Source organism: Manis pentadactyla, chromosome 11 (genome assembly GCF_030020395.1).
Source record: "Manis pentadactyla isolate mManPen7 chromosome 11, mManPen7.hap1, whole genome shotgun sequence".
Taxonomy (NCBI): Eukaryota; Metazoa; Chordata; class Mammalia; order Pholidota; family Manidae; genus Manis; species Manis pentadactyla.
The window spans coordinates 42,808,921-42,822,775 of NC_080029.1; the positions used below are offsets into that span (position 1 = coordinate 42,808,921).

The 13,855-nt window shown below is 41.7% G+C and overlaps 1 protein-coding gene across 1 annotated transcript in view; it reads left to right on the plus strand.

The window, feature by feature from the left end:
* The first annotated feature begins 4,886 nt into the window (after positions 1 to 4,886).
* The window catches only part of SLC35F4 (solute carrier family 35 member F4), a 204,144-nt gene continuing 195,175 nt past the window's right edge, over positions 4,887 to 13,855 (plus strand). The window contains exon 1 of the mRNA XM_036918803.2: positions 4,887 to 5,187. Coding sequence (XP_036774698.1) covers positions 5,085 to 5,187 — 103 coding nt within the window. The 5' untranslated portion in view covers positions 4,887 to 5,084. The remainder of the gene's footprint in view (positions 5,188 to 13,855) is intronic.

The following is a 13,855-nucleotide window of genomic DNA, read 5'->3' on the forward strand; positions in this document are numbered from 1 at the left end:
AGTAGTGGAAAATGCAATCCCAGCATTACTGGGGCTCTCCTGCTGCAGGGTTGTGCAGTCCGGGAAGGTCTTTGGCTAAGATTGAACATCAGGGGGACAGTCCAGTCTCCAGTCCTCTGGTCACTGCTGAGGTGTGCACCAACCGAACCCATATTCCAGCCCTCTGCTGTCTTTTGGCCAAGCTTGGAGTCACTGGAATCTTTGCTGGGGTTTGAAAGTCCAAGGCCAATGGCACAGCCTCCCTTAGGGGACCACACTGTCATCCCTCTAAGGCCACTCCACTTCTTGGGGCACTGTCATCAAGCAGAACCTGAGTACCTCCCATGTCTGAGGACCGCCAATCTTTTCCCCTTCTAAGCTGAAGCAACTGTCTGTGTCCTCCTGCCTTCTCAAAGGACAGGAAGAACTAACAACTCCAGGCAGCTTCTCTTTCTGCAAAGAGAAGCAGTCCACCTGCTCCATTGGTCTGTTGAAGTGATTCTGAGATCTGCCTCATGTGATTATTGCCAAGGTTGAAAAGAACAAAGGAGACATGTGAAAGTAACTGCCACAGAGAAATTGCTAATAATGTGAATGAAGTGTTAAAGTGTGAATTAACTTTAATAATAAATAAATAAATTATTAATTTATATTAGTTAATGTGACTGCACATTCATCTCTCCAGGACAAGGCAGGGTGGGAGTGGGAGAAGGAAATTAATATTTATTGTTTACCTACTATGTGCCAGGCCTTAGTAAGATATTTTTATATGTTAACTCACTTAACCATCACAGGAACACTACCAGATAGAGAGGATGAGCCTCTTGTACAGAGAGAAAACTGAAGCTAAGAAGATTCTATGTATACATAAAACATAATAATAATAACAGCTAGCATTTATGATGCTCATTATATGTCAGCCATGGTTACAAGCTCTTTATAAACTCATTTAATGTTCACAATAGTTCCACAAGTTACATAGAGTATTATTATGTTAAAGATGAGAAAACTGAATCATAGAGTTTAAGAGACTCACCTAAGGTACGCAGCTAGAAAATGGTGAGGTCAGATTTGATCTGGATCCAAAGTCTATGCTCTAGACCACTGCACTGTAAGGCTGAGGGAGAAGGAGAAGAGAAGAGAGCAAGGGTGTCAGGAAGGGAGGGGACAATGGAGACAGAGACAGACTCACATGTCATAGATAAATTTTAAACTTTGAGTGTATTTGTTGAAATTACTTAAGATTTTCTGCAGAGGATTTAAATGCATTTCCAAGGAAATGAGCCTCAAAAATAGTCCTCTGATGGAGCCTGATTAACAGAGATCAATGAATAGTGGCCTCTGTCCTGATTTCTTAGATAGTGAGTGCTGGGCCCCCAACCTTTCAGTCCTACTATCAGCTGAAAGGCAAGTTAACAAGGCCCATCATTGCCTGAAGTTGTAATAGAAAGAAAGGCAGTGCCAACATTCCAGATGGGAATGTTAAGTACTCATGACTTGGTGGTTAAGTACAGAAAACAGCTTTCCTGAAAATGGAATATGAAGACTATGTTTTTTTCTACCCAGATGATAATGTTTATCACCTGGTAGGTTAGATGCCAAATGCTTTTAAACACAAATACTGTGCAATCTACGTGGGGTCAACTCTTCGTAAACAGCGCTGATGATTGTACAAGGCAACATTGGCCCTTGGGTATTAAAGCCTAACCATTCTTGGGTCTCCAAGCAACCGAGTTACTCTTAGCTCAAAGAAGTAGGTACACTATATTAGTTTCTCAGAGGAAAAAACAAAAATCATTTTCCCTTCTTTCATTGGTAACTCCAAATAGGTGGTCAAAAAAATTAAGAGACTTGTTCTTGCCATGAAAAGAGGACTAAACCCCAGAGTTTCTGACCCCTAGCTGCTAATTAGAATAAAGAATACTAGATTCCATGGATTTTATTGTACTATCCCTTCCAAAATATAAAGGCTGATGTATTTTAAAATGATTTTATGACTGACTATTTACCTTTGAATAGAATTTATGACCTGTGATCATATTTAGTTTTTAATGTTATTATTTAGTATAGTTATTTTAGCATCAGATACAAAGATACAAGACTATTTTACAAATTACTTGGCATTTAAAAAAATTTACAACACAGTCAAGTTCTATATACTCAATTAGTGTAAATATCTAATCTGATTTGGTCAGATGACTATAATAAATATTGTTCAGATATCAAAGATTACTTGGAATCACAGATGCCCTGTGCTAAATATATTATAAATTATCCTGAGAAGTTACATACAAACCAAATTTTTATGTCAAGTTATGATTTATTCAGAAAATTGACTATTTGATTTACTAGGGAAATTGGCTGTGTGAAGTTGACTACTATGAAGGAAGATTTTGTAAATCAAATAACTACTTTCAATCTTCATTTGTTTAATTATATCTTTTCTCATTTTTTTCAGAATAGATTTGGGGCATGCTGATAATTCACATTTTGTAAGTTTGAATTTTTATGTTTGGGTTTGTGAAAACTGGTAGACAGAGTAAGCAAGCAAACATACAAAAAGGTTTTAAAAAATTCTCCTCCCCTCATCCTCAAAATAATTTCTATAAAGTTTTAATGATGTCTAAAATGACATTTGAAAGGTAAAAAAACTTTTATCACATGAACCAAAGAATGTGTGTCACTAGCAGACATATTCATTCCATTGTTAACCAATTTATAATTGTGGACTTTCAGTTCAATTAAATAAAGTTTTTCCTAGATTATAGCATCCTCTTGTGTTTACTGTTACAGATGATTACAGAGACATTTGTAAATGTCTGCTGTTTTAAAATTTTCAGATCGATCTGAGAATCTTTATAATTTCTCTAAGAAAACATAGTCTCTTGTGGGTGTATTTACATTATTTAGATTTTTTCTGAATTTGCTGTTTATATGAATGATGAGATCCAGTAAAATACATTTCTACCTACTCTGAAAATTTCTGAAAACAAAGCAAAACTAGGAAGAAGGCAACAAATTATATAATAAGTAACATTAATTATGGTAAGGTAAGGTATAAACATTAATAGGAAAGACCCTGCCTTTAAAGTCTGTGCATATTCACATTCCTGTTACATTAGAAGGATTTTGCTTAAACTTCTTCTTAATTTCTCTTTTACTGAATTTATATATTATTATGCTAAGAATTATGATGTTATTAAACAGCTAAGACATAATACAGGCACACTTGTTATATAGAAACTTTAAACAAAGGCATATCTTGAATTGATATGATTAATACATTTTACCAGTGTGTCATGTATACATTTCATAAGAAGTTTGCTACAGAAATAAAAATAAAAGTATCAAAAGTGTGCTGAAAATTGGGGTTGGGGGGATGGTGGAGTGTAAAGGCATAATCCTTTCATTCTTACTATAAGTTTTTCACTCTCCACAATTGCAGTGGAGTTGCTTTTTCCTTTAAGTTCATTTTGACCTTTTTTGTTCCTTTCACCCTTCCATCTTTCCTAGCCCAGAAAGCAGGTGTGGGAGGAAATTGGTTTCTTTATGAACTCTGCTCCCAGCCACAATCATCTCAGATTCACTCCACTCTCACAATTCTGTGATAGGCTTTATGTCTGGATGAAAATCCTTAACACGTTGTGAAATTTAATACTGCATTTTCATATGCTCGAACCTAATTCATCTTAAAAAACAGTTTGCCTATTTCTTCCCTCTTAAGGACCCACACTTGACGTGGAAAATGCTTGAAGGCAGAATGGTGGGACAGGTTCATCAGAGGTTTCTGAGGGGCCACTGACGTTGGCTTGTTTTTGTCTCCCCCCCACCTAAACTTTATAAATGTAAAATCTGGCAGGAATGTCTTAAACTGGCTTTCGATTGTAAGGTGAATATAATAACCTCTAAGCTGATGAGCTGACCACCCCCCACACTCCCCTTTAGCTTCTGAGATGAAACTTTAACACCTGTTTTTCAGGAGGCTGTGACTGTAAACTATGAATAGAGGAAATCATCCCCATTGCATCTTGACTCCAGCCCAGTAGGTCTCTTGCCGAAGCAGAAGAATCATACGTGAGGGGAGGGTGTTCACTGAGCACACACATTCCAGGACATTCTAGACTCAGATGCCAAGTCTTTGGACTGTAGCTAAAACTTTCACGCGTCCAGATATTTACAGCTTGAAAGGCTTCCCTCCTGATGTTTTTGGCAGTAAAGGAGAAAATCATTTCTCCTCAGAGCATTTAGAATTGGTAAAATAAACATGCTGTGTGCAGCTGCGTCTCCCAAGCCTTTGGTGTGTTCACTGGGCGGATGGAGGGGCCGGACGTGGTCTGCAAGATTAGAGGGCTTGATCACTCAGTCTTTGTGTCCACAATGCCTGGATAATCACTCCACGTACCACCTGCAGGGGCCTCATTTTTCTTTTCATTTCTTAAAAAGGACTTCGCGTTGTCTGGGCAAGTTGTGAGAACTGATTAACGCCTGGGAACGCTGGCGGATCAGCAGACTCCAGGTGTTGTAGACGCCAAGCATGGACCAAGCCCCCGGGGCGGCCTCCGGTGTCACCTCCTTTAGCGAGTGTTCACCTCTCACATTAACAGCCCTTGGTTCCGTTTGGATCTCTTCCAACCCCAGCCCTCCTCCCTGAGCCCCTGCCACCATCTCGCCTTCGCTTCTCCCATGCGCGCGGAGCGAACATCCCTCTGTCAGGTTGTGGTGGAGGATGTCTGCTCCTCGGGGAAGGGGTTAATGAGAGGAGTCGGCGGCCAGGTGGGGCGCCCACACCAGCTCTCGGCTCTCGGCCGCGGCGGGCGTCGGAGGTGAGGGGGCGCTGTTCGGGCAGCAGTGCTCCGGTGGCGGGCGGGAGAGCTGCCAGGCTGACGGAGAGGCCGGCCCGAGTGGGGGCCGCTCCGCCGCCGCCGCCGCCGCCGCTGTGATGCGGAGCCGGTGCTGCGCGGGGCGGTGGAGTCAGAGCCCGGGCGCGGGAGCACGAGCTGCAACATCCGCACCGGTGGCGGCGGCGGCGGCACCTGCTTCAGCCCCCGAGCCCCAGGCTGCGCTCTCCGCCCCGGAGCTCCCGGGGTTACCGCCCCGCCCTCTCTATGGATGTCAAGGCGGCCCCCAACGGGGTGGCCACCATCGAGGACCGCATCCTGCGGATCACCGGCTACTATGGCTATTATCCGGGTTACTCCAGCCAGAAAAGTAAGACGCCGCGGGGCTGCCTTGCTCTTGGCGCCGAAAGGGTGGGATGCGGGAGGTGCGCGGTCCGGACACCTGCAGCCCTGCCTGCGCCGCTAACGCCACTCTCTCGGCGGCGGGGCTACCCGGGCCAAAAGTATGTCCGCTGTCCTAGGTGCTGAACCATGAGAAGGAACGGGGACCCGGGCAGCTTGCATCTGGGAGTTTGGAAACAGTCGCAGATTTGGGGGCAAAAGCGCAGAGCGGACCCGGGGAGCGCTCCTTGTGATCGTGGCCGTCTCACATCTGGCTTATTTACGACCGGAGGAGGCTAACATGGCTGTTTGCTTAGCGGAAAGTCAGCCTGTGGAGCCGCACTCCCTCAAAATCCCTACTGGGTGCCAGGCTGCTGGCTGGGCGCTGGGCACGCAGGCTTGTAGGCTCGGGGGTGGGGCTGGAGGGGGCAACCCACCCAGACCTGGGTCCCGGCGCCGGCTGGGTCAGCTTGTTCACTCCGGACTGTTGAGATGTTGCCAGCGCGGGAATTACTCCTGTCAAAACGTCTGGGAGGTTCTCCGTCCTCAGTAGAGAGAGGGAACCTGCTCAGGTCTACGAGTCCCGGAGCTCGGGGCCAGAGACCCGCACAAACGCCTGGGGGTAGGGTGTATGGGAGGGAGAGGCGCGACAGGGCCAGGCACCCCCGCTGCCCGCCGCCCGTCGTGACTACCTCCGGGGCTGAGCAGGCTTTTCTGTTCAATACCGGCTTCTCCCGGCTAAGCGAGGTCATGCGGCGCGGATGCTTTCACGTTTCGGGAGCAGTTTTGCCGGGAGGGCGATGAGGTGCAGTCTACTCTGTTCCCTCCCCCAACACACAAGCCCAACCGGCTACATTTGCTGGGATTAGTTCTGCCAGCGACAGAAGTGGAGCTCGGTTTTCTCTGAATTGGGGGAGTAGCTGCGGCTTAATTCCCATGCAGGTCGGATTTCGCTTTTTCTATATCAGAGCATTTCTGTCGCAATAGATGGGGCTTAATTGATGTTTTTGCTTTTATTTTTAACCAGAAGTCTTAGAAGCTCCTAGATGCATTGCTGATTGGTATTTTCCTGTGACATTTTGGGGTACAATGTTACAATTTCTCTGAATCAGACAAACCCTGACGCACGGAGGAGAAAAGACCTTTTTTCATGTAACTTTCTCCCCCACTATGTTCCCTATTTAATAATAATTCAAGAGCTTTGTTCCATGGTCTGCTCTTACACAGATATTCTGTAGTTTAATATTTCATTTGGTTTCAGGAAAGGCCTGTCTGATTTGGATGGTTTCTGTCTAGCTGTTTTTAGCATTAGAGGCTTACATTATTCATTTTCCATACAAAAGTAATTATATAGTGTTAAAATTTTCTGGAAAGAAAATAACACACTGTGGAATGCAGTTTGAAGTCTTTGTACTATAGGCTCAAAAACTTTTCTTTTTCCTGTTGTCAAAAGGTTTCTTTTTTAACCCTAGAAACTTAAGCAAAGGAACTAGCATAACATGTGGAAATTATTTGGATTTCATCCTTGAATATTTTAATTAGGAACCATGGGAGTTTGGTTGCTTAGAGAATGTAGAAGTTGTCTGTGAAATTACAAGACTCAGGGTAGTTTACTATTATAATTTTTATAGTAATGGAACTTTAGTTAAGGAAAAAAACCTAAAAAGGAATATTGGCAAAGTGACATTTTAGTTAAAGATATGTTCATATTGTCTTTTCATACTTGTTCAAATAGCTGCACATGTTTCATTTGCAGTAAGACAAAAAGAGGCAAGAGCATTGGCCAAGACAGCAACTGAAGCTAAAAGGGATAAAGATACATTTGGCACAGTTACTTGTGATGTGCACTTCCTTAACTTCAGACCAAGGAATTCAAACAGTGAAAGCAGAGAATCTCACAAGGACAGAGAACTATGTGACAGTCAAATATCTTTCTGGTTGTCCATGCTTTTAGAGGTAGAAAGAGATTGCCATTTTGCACAGTAAGAGCCTAGGAGAGGAGAGAACTGGAAGAGGGCCAAGCAACCAAGCTCCATGAAATAATCCTGTCCTTAATGCAGGCTTCAACTAGTAAACAAACACACTGAAGCAAACCAGTACAATATGGTCAATTGATTCAGCTGTTACCAGGAATGAGCAACAGCTTGGGGTAAGTCTGCAGGGATATGTCTAGGAAAAGACTATGCAGAAGAATATATGCTATTATTGAAGGCAAGGGACTTTCTTGTTTTCTGACTGGTCATGTGTAAGGCCTTAAGGAAGGGATGATCTCTCGATAGCTATGCCATTTTGGTTTTTAGAGGTAGGTAGGGGCTTGCCTGCAAGAAATACATTAGTAATCAGCCTTTGTGTTACTGCATCCTGCTGGCATCACTGCCAGACAGGAAGATGAGCACTCTGTCCAGCACAAATTCTAGTAGTCAGGCTGGTACAAAAAAGTAATGGTGTGTATATATTTAAAAATATATACCCTTTATAAATATTTTATAAATATATATATTTGTTATATTTTATAAATATGTATGTATAAAATCAGGGTACAGAGATGATTAAAGCATTTGTCTGGCCTCATGTTACTTATGGTCTGATAGAGGAAATAGATTCATTTACTCAACAAGTATTAATTGGCCACCTCCTATATGCCAGGAATGTGTTAATGAACAAAACAGATGAAAGTATTTGCCGGTCTGAAGACTAAGTTATAGTCTACAGACAATAAGAAATAAAAAAAAGTAAAGCAGTATATTTCTGGTGATGACAGATGCTTTTAAAAAACCACAACAGAGTAAAAAGGATAAACAATTCTGAGGGGGTTAGAGATTGTGGCAGTTTTAAATAGGGTGGTCAGGTAAGGCTTCACAGAGGAGCTCAAACTAAAAGAAGACTTGAAAGATGGGAGGAGAAGACATTACAGGTGGAGGAAACAGCCAGTGCAAGGCTCTGAGGTGGAGCACGCTGGCATAGCAAGGAGGCCAGCATAGCTGAAGGGGGGTTAATAATTGGGAGGGTGTGTGGAGATGAGGTCCCTGTGGATGCAGGGGCTCACAGGCCATTTTGAGTGCTTTGGCTGGGGAGCCTTCATAGGCTTTTGACAGAGCAGTGATGTAACTTGACTTACCTTTCAAAAGTATCTGACTGCTCTATTTGGGCAGAGGTGGAAGCAGAGAGACTACTTAGTATGTTATTACAATAATCTAGGCAAGAGGTGATGATGGCTTAAACCAAAGGAGTAGCAGTAGAGGTGGTAAGAGGTGGTCAGATTCTGGATATATCTGATATTAGAACCAACAAGGTTTCATGATGGATCTGATATAGTATCTGCAAGAGAGAGAGGAGTGAAATATGATCCCACATTTTCTGGTTTGACCAAGTTTGAGATGCTGATGGCTGAAGTGTGGAAGGCCTCAAGGCAGAGAAGCTTTCAGGGGACAGGGATACTATTTTGGAAATGTTAAATGTAACTGGAGATGGACAGTAAGCCTGGAACTTAGAGAAACCTGACTGGAGATAAAAATTGGAGATTTTTCAGCATTTGGATGATATTTAAAGACTTAAAGTCTAAGACTGATGAGGTCTCCAAAGAGTGAATGTGTGTAGAGAAGACAACAGGAATAAGGGCTCACCCTGGGGCACTTAGACATTAAGAGGACAGGGAGAAAGGAGAAACCACCAAGGGAGACCAAGAAGGAGCAACCAGGAAGGTAGAGGACAAACTGGGAGCCTGTGATACCCTGGAAGCCAGGGAGGTATTTCAAGGGGAAGAGATTAGCTGAGTCCAGTGCTGCTGAAAGGCCAGGTAAAATGTAGACTGGTAACTAACTGATCACTGAGTTTTTGACAGGGTTCACTGGTGACTTTGACAAGAGCAGAGAAGGCAGGATAAAATGGACTAGAATGTGTAGTATGAGAGAATTAGAGAGAGGAATTAGAAACGTGAGTACAGATAGTTCTTCAAGGATTTTGTGCAAAAGGGAGCAGGGGACATGGGGATCATAGGGCTAAGAAAGTTTTTGTTAAGGATGGGAAAAATGACAGCATGTTTGCATGCACTTGAGAATGATTCCATAGAGAAAGAAAAATTAGTGATTTTGGAAAGATAGGGGAGAGAATCTAGTGCACAAGAGAAAGGACATTTTTGTGGATACAGGGCATAGTGTGTGGATGCACTCTGTGTGTATGATCTGGAAGGTGGATAACTGAGATGGTGGGAGTTTGTTGAGGTTGACTTCTGGTTGCTTTAGTTTTGTCCAAATAGAAAGCAAGGACATGAACAGAGAGTGAGGATGGGAGAGGAAGTGTTAGGGGTCCAAGGAGACCACAGGTATAAAAAGTTAAACAGGTAGAGTGAACAGACTGGAGAAGTACAGTAAGGCTGTCTGGCTGCCTGAAAGGGCCCACTTAAAGTTTCTGGTCACAAATTTAAAGTGAGACCAGTCAGTAGGCTTTTGTAGTCATTGAAACAGTGGAGGCATGGAACAAATGAAGGGAAGGATTTAACAAGAGTTGCAGATTATCCAATGGGTACAATAAGATAATAGGGGCCAGGGGGTTGTGAATGTTTGCAAGGAAGGTATTACTGTAATAATTGACCATAGCATTAAAGCTGGTAAGTAGAGAAGAGAGGAAATCAAGATGATTAGGGAGAATGAAAAATATGGTAGGATCAATGAATTGGAAATCTCAGTAGGATCAAAATCTAGTGGAAGTTAGCAGGAAGGCAAGAGGTGGTGGTCAGAGAGAGGGTTGTATGCTGTAAGATGTTATTCATTTCCATAAATCAAGTCAAAGAATAATTCAATTTCTGTTTTACTATATTCCATAATCAATATATTTGGGATAAGCCTTCTTTTTGTGTTTGTATCAAGAGAAAGTTATGGCGGTGTGTAGTGAATTAAGGCCTAGTGTTTGGAAATGGATTCTGCCAGGAACTGGCTCTGAGACCTGGGACACTTCTCTATAAGCATCAGTTCTCTTGTCCTTGAAAAAGAGGATAGAAGTCACTGTCTCAGAACAGCCATGCAGTACATCAGCTTTGATATCTTTCAGAGAAGTCCCACCTTCCACGGAAGAATCTAGTACGTTTACTTTGCCTCTCTTTGTCTCACCTGCCATCTCAGGTGGTGGCCAGTTGCTTCTCTTTGTGCTATTCCATTTGTACTTATTGGCCTTTTTTTTTCCTATGTCCCATAGTGATCAAGTTCTGTGGTTGTTTTTTATTGGTGACTGCAAATTTATAGTAAAACTTCTCCCCCTTGTTCTGATCCCAGCACTGACCATCCTGTCTCCAAAAAAAACTCTACCAACTCCCAGCTCTTCCGGCTGCCTGACTTCTCTGGCACTACTATGACTTAGCATTTCCTGAGGTTCAGCCTTAGCTTCTCTTCTCACTCCACTTTTCCCAAGCAACTCATTCAATCCCTTCACTTCACCATATTCTATGTGTCTGTGTATCTAGGTTGACTTTTTCTGAGCCCAGATCCGTATCTCAAACTTCCTACTAGGGTTCGCTTCTACCTGGATATCCTCCAGTCATGTCACACACAAAACTAAATTAATCATCTGGTCCTTACAATGGGACTTTTTCTTCTTATGCTTGTTAGCTTCCAATGTCTGTATGTAAACAACGGCGCAGAAATCTGAAGTTCTCCTCAAACTCTGCTCTTTCCCCTTACCCTGTATTAATTTACAAATCCTATCTATTCTACCCCAATAGGTGCTTTCCACCCCTACTGTCACTCCCTTAGTTCTTTCCATCACATCTTTCACCCAGCCTCAACCCCTTCTAATCCAGTGTGTGCATCTTAACAACATTTAATTCACTAAAATGCAAATCTGTTCATTTTATAACACTGATCAAATGCCTGGCATGTATCTTCATTTTCTGTGGAATTATGTCCAGACTCCTTAGCATGCCACAATCTGAGCCCAGCTTACATTGTTCTATTTTTGTACACATTTTCCTTCCTAATTGCTTAACCAATGCATGCTTAATGCAGAAAATCTGGAAGGCAGAGAAGCAAAGAGAGATTAAAACAAAATTTCTCATAATTCCACCACCCAGAGGTGCTTAGCATTAACATTTGGTTAACACTAACCTTTTGGTCTTTTTTACATCCATAGGCACATGCAAATGCTTTTTATTTCATACTGAGTGTTTCTCTCATTGGTCTCTATATATTTAATAACTTTAACATATGCATAATCTTCCATATAGTCAAGCACCTTAATCTACTTAAATTGTTGGATTTTTAGTCCAATTTTCTTTTTAATTTCATATCCCACATGGCCTCTACAAACCCTGGTCTTAGTTTCCTCAAGCAACTCATTGTGTTAATAACATTACTGTCCCCTTGCTCCTTGCTTCTCAGTGCCTTTTTATACTATGGCCTTAATAGCTCCTTTCCCTATGTCTCCTTCATCACTCTGTGGAAAGTGTCTGTTTATCTTTAAAGGCTGAGTGTAAATGCCCTGTCCTCTGTAAAGCTTCTTGATCGCCTCAGGCTGGGTGAATCCTCCCTCTGTGCTCCTGTAATACTGTGTGCTCACCTCTGCTCCATCATTTAGCACACTATTTGAGGCTGTTTACTTCACACAAGACAGTCTCACCCACAGAGCTTGGAGAGGGCAGGGACTTATCTTTATTTATTTATTTTCCTCTTAGGCAGAGTGTCTAGTATATTCTGGGTGGTCACTAAATTTTATTGTACTAATGAATGAATGAATATACTTTTCTTGGAAGAAAGTTAATAATTTTCACACAGAAAAAAAAAGTCTATGCTGGTAGTGATTGGAGAGAAAGAAAAAATTCACTAGCTGTGAATGAACCAGATGTGCCTATTCAGAGTGAGAAAACACCAAATAGTATTTTATGATCACTTCACCCTTGTGGTTTTGCATCCTTCTTATTTCCTTCATAATGTTTTCTGACTTAAATGTGGGAGAAAAGGCTTCTTCTTTTTTTTTTTTGTAATGCAGTGTAGTATAAAGTTACTAGAATTATAAGAAGTAAAATGTGGTTCTTCCCTCCCTTTGGAAATAGTTACTACTGGTCTTCAGGATACAATATTAATATAACACTTAGACACTCTAAGTGGAGTAAATTATGATGTTGTCTCTTACTTGTGTAATGAATGAAATAAATACTTCTCCCAGTTCCATGATTTCACTCATCTGTAGAGTATAAGAGCAAAGCAAAAACTGAAGGAACAAAACAGCAGCAGACTCACAGACCCCAAGAATGGACTAAAAGTTACCAAAGGGAAAGGGATTGGGAAGGATGGGTGGGAAGGGAGGGATAAGGGGGAAAAAAGGGGCATTACGATTAGCATGCATAATGTGTGGGAGAGGGACACAGGGAAGGCAGTATAACACAGAGAAGACAAGTAGTGATTCTATAGCATCTTACTATGCTGATGGACAGTGACTGTAATGGGGTATGTGATGGGGACTTGATAATAGGGGGAATCTAGTAACCATAATGTTGTTCATGTAATTTTACATTAATGATAGCAAAATTAAAAAAAACTTCTCTCAGTTCCTATTCTGTTTATACCTTGATAATAAGCTTTATGCTTCTTTGTATATGAGTGGTAGTGTTCTGTAAACAGTTATAATTACCATTGAGGGGTAGTATTGAGAGTCTTTGTAACATTGTTTTTAACTATAATGCTTAAGAGCTATATTGATACTGAATATCATATATCATTCACGTTGGAAAGGGTGTAATTTCTACATTGTTTGTTCTGATATGGATTTTTCATTTAAAGTAAAAGTTTACATATAAGCTGGATATTTGTATTATAAAATACTACTACTACTAAGAGCTAGCATGTGGGTGCAGCAGTAGATGCAGATATATGTTATTTTAGGCCTAACTAGGCCTGTTTGAGGCTCTGAGATCTAATGCAAATACCACAAGATCCTGCTGTGTTACTTGCTACCTTTTAAACTTGCATAAGTAACAACCTCAGATCAACAATTTTGTGTGTGTAAATCTGGAATAATAATAGTTGTACATGTCATTGGGAAGATAATATAAGATAATGTATGTAGAATGTCTGTCATAATGCCCAGTTCAATGTATGGAAGCTGTTATAAGGAAAACAATAGAAACAGCTTCATGATTTCAAAGAGTGTTGCTCACATTCTCCTTGTAAATAAATGGTTTACTATTTTTTTATTAGTATCCAATGTTGTAGTTTGAATTGTTATTAAAAATTGTGTTTCAGCAATGTTAAATGTACAAATTATCCAAGTTCATAATGGCTTTTATTTTTTGGATGCTGCCTTCCACTCTGGCTTGCCTGGTGCTATAGCAGAAAGTGCAGTCTTACCTAGATTGCCCCAATGGACAGTTAAAATGGGCTGGAGGCCATTTGTGATGAGGCTAGTCTCAATGGGCTGATCCAAAAGAAAGAAGACAAATCTAGGGTCTACGGGTCTGCATGTCTGGAGATGCAGACACACCAGACAAAATACATGGGCCTGCAGGGGTGGGTGGGGAGGGGCAAGGGGAGGAATGAGGGAGGGAAAGGGTGGAATCCCAGCTAAAGACATGTAGCATGGGCTGGGGTGGGAAGAGCTACATGGGATTGGAAGGGCGAATAGGTGGTGAGGAAGTGAAAGCTAAGGATTAATTTGGGATCAGTCTGTTGGAA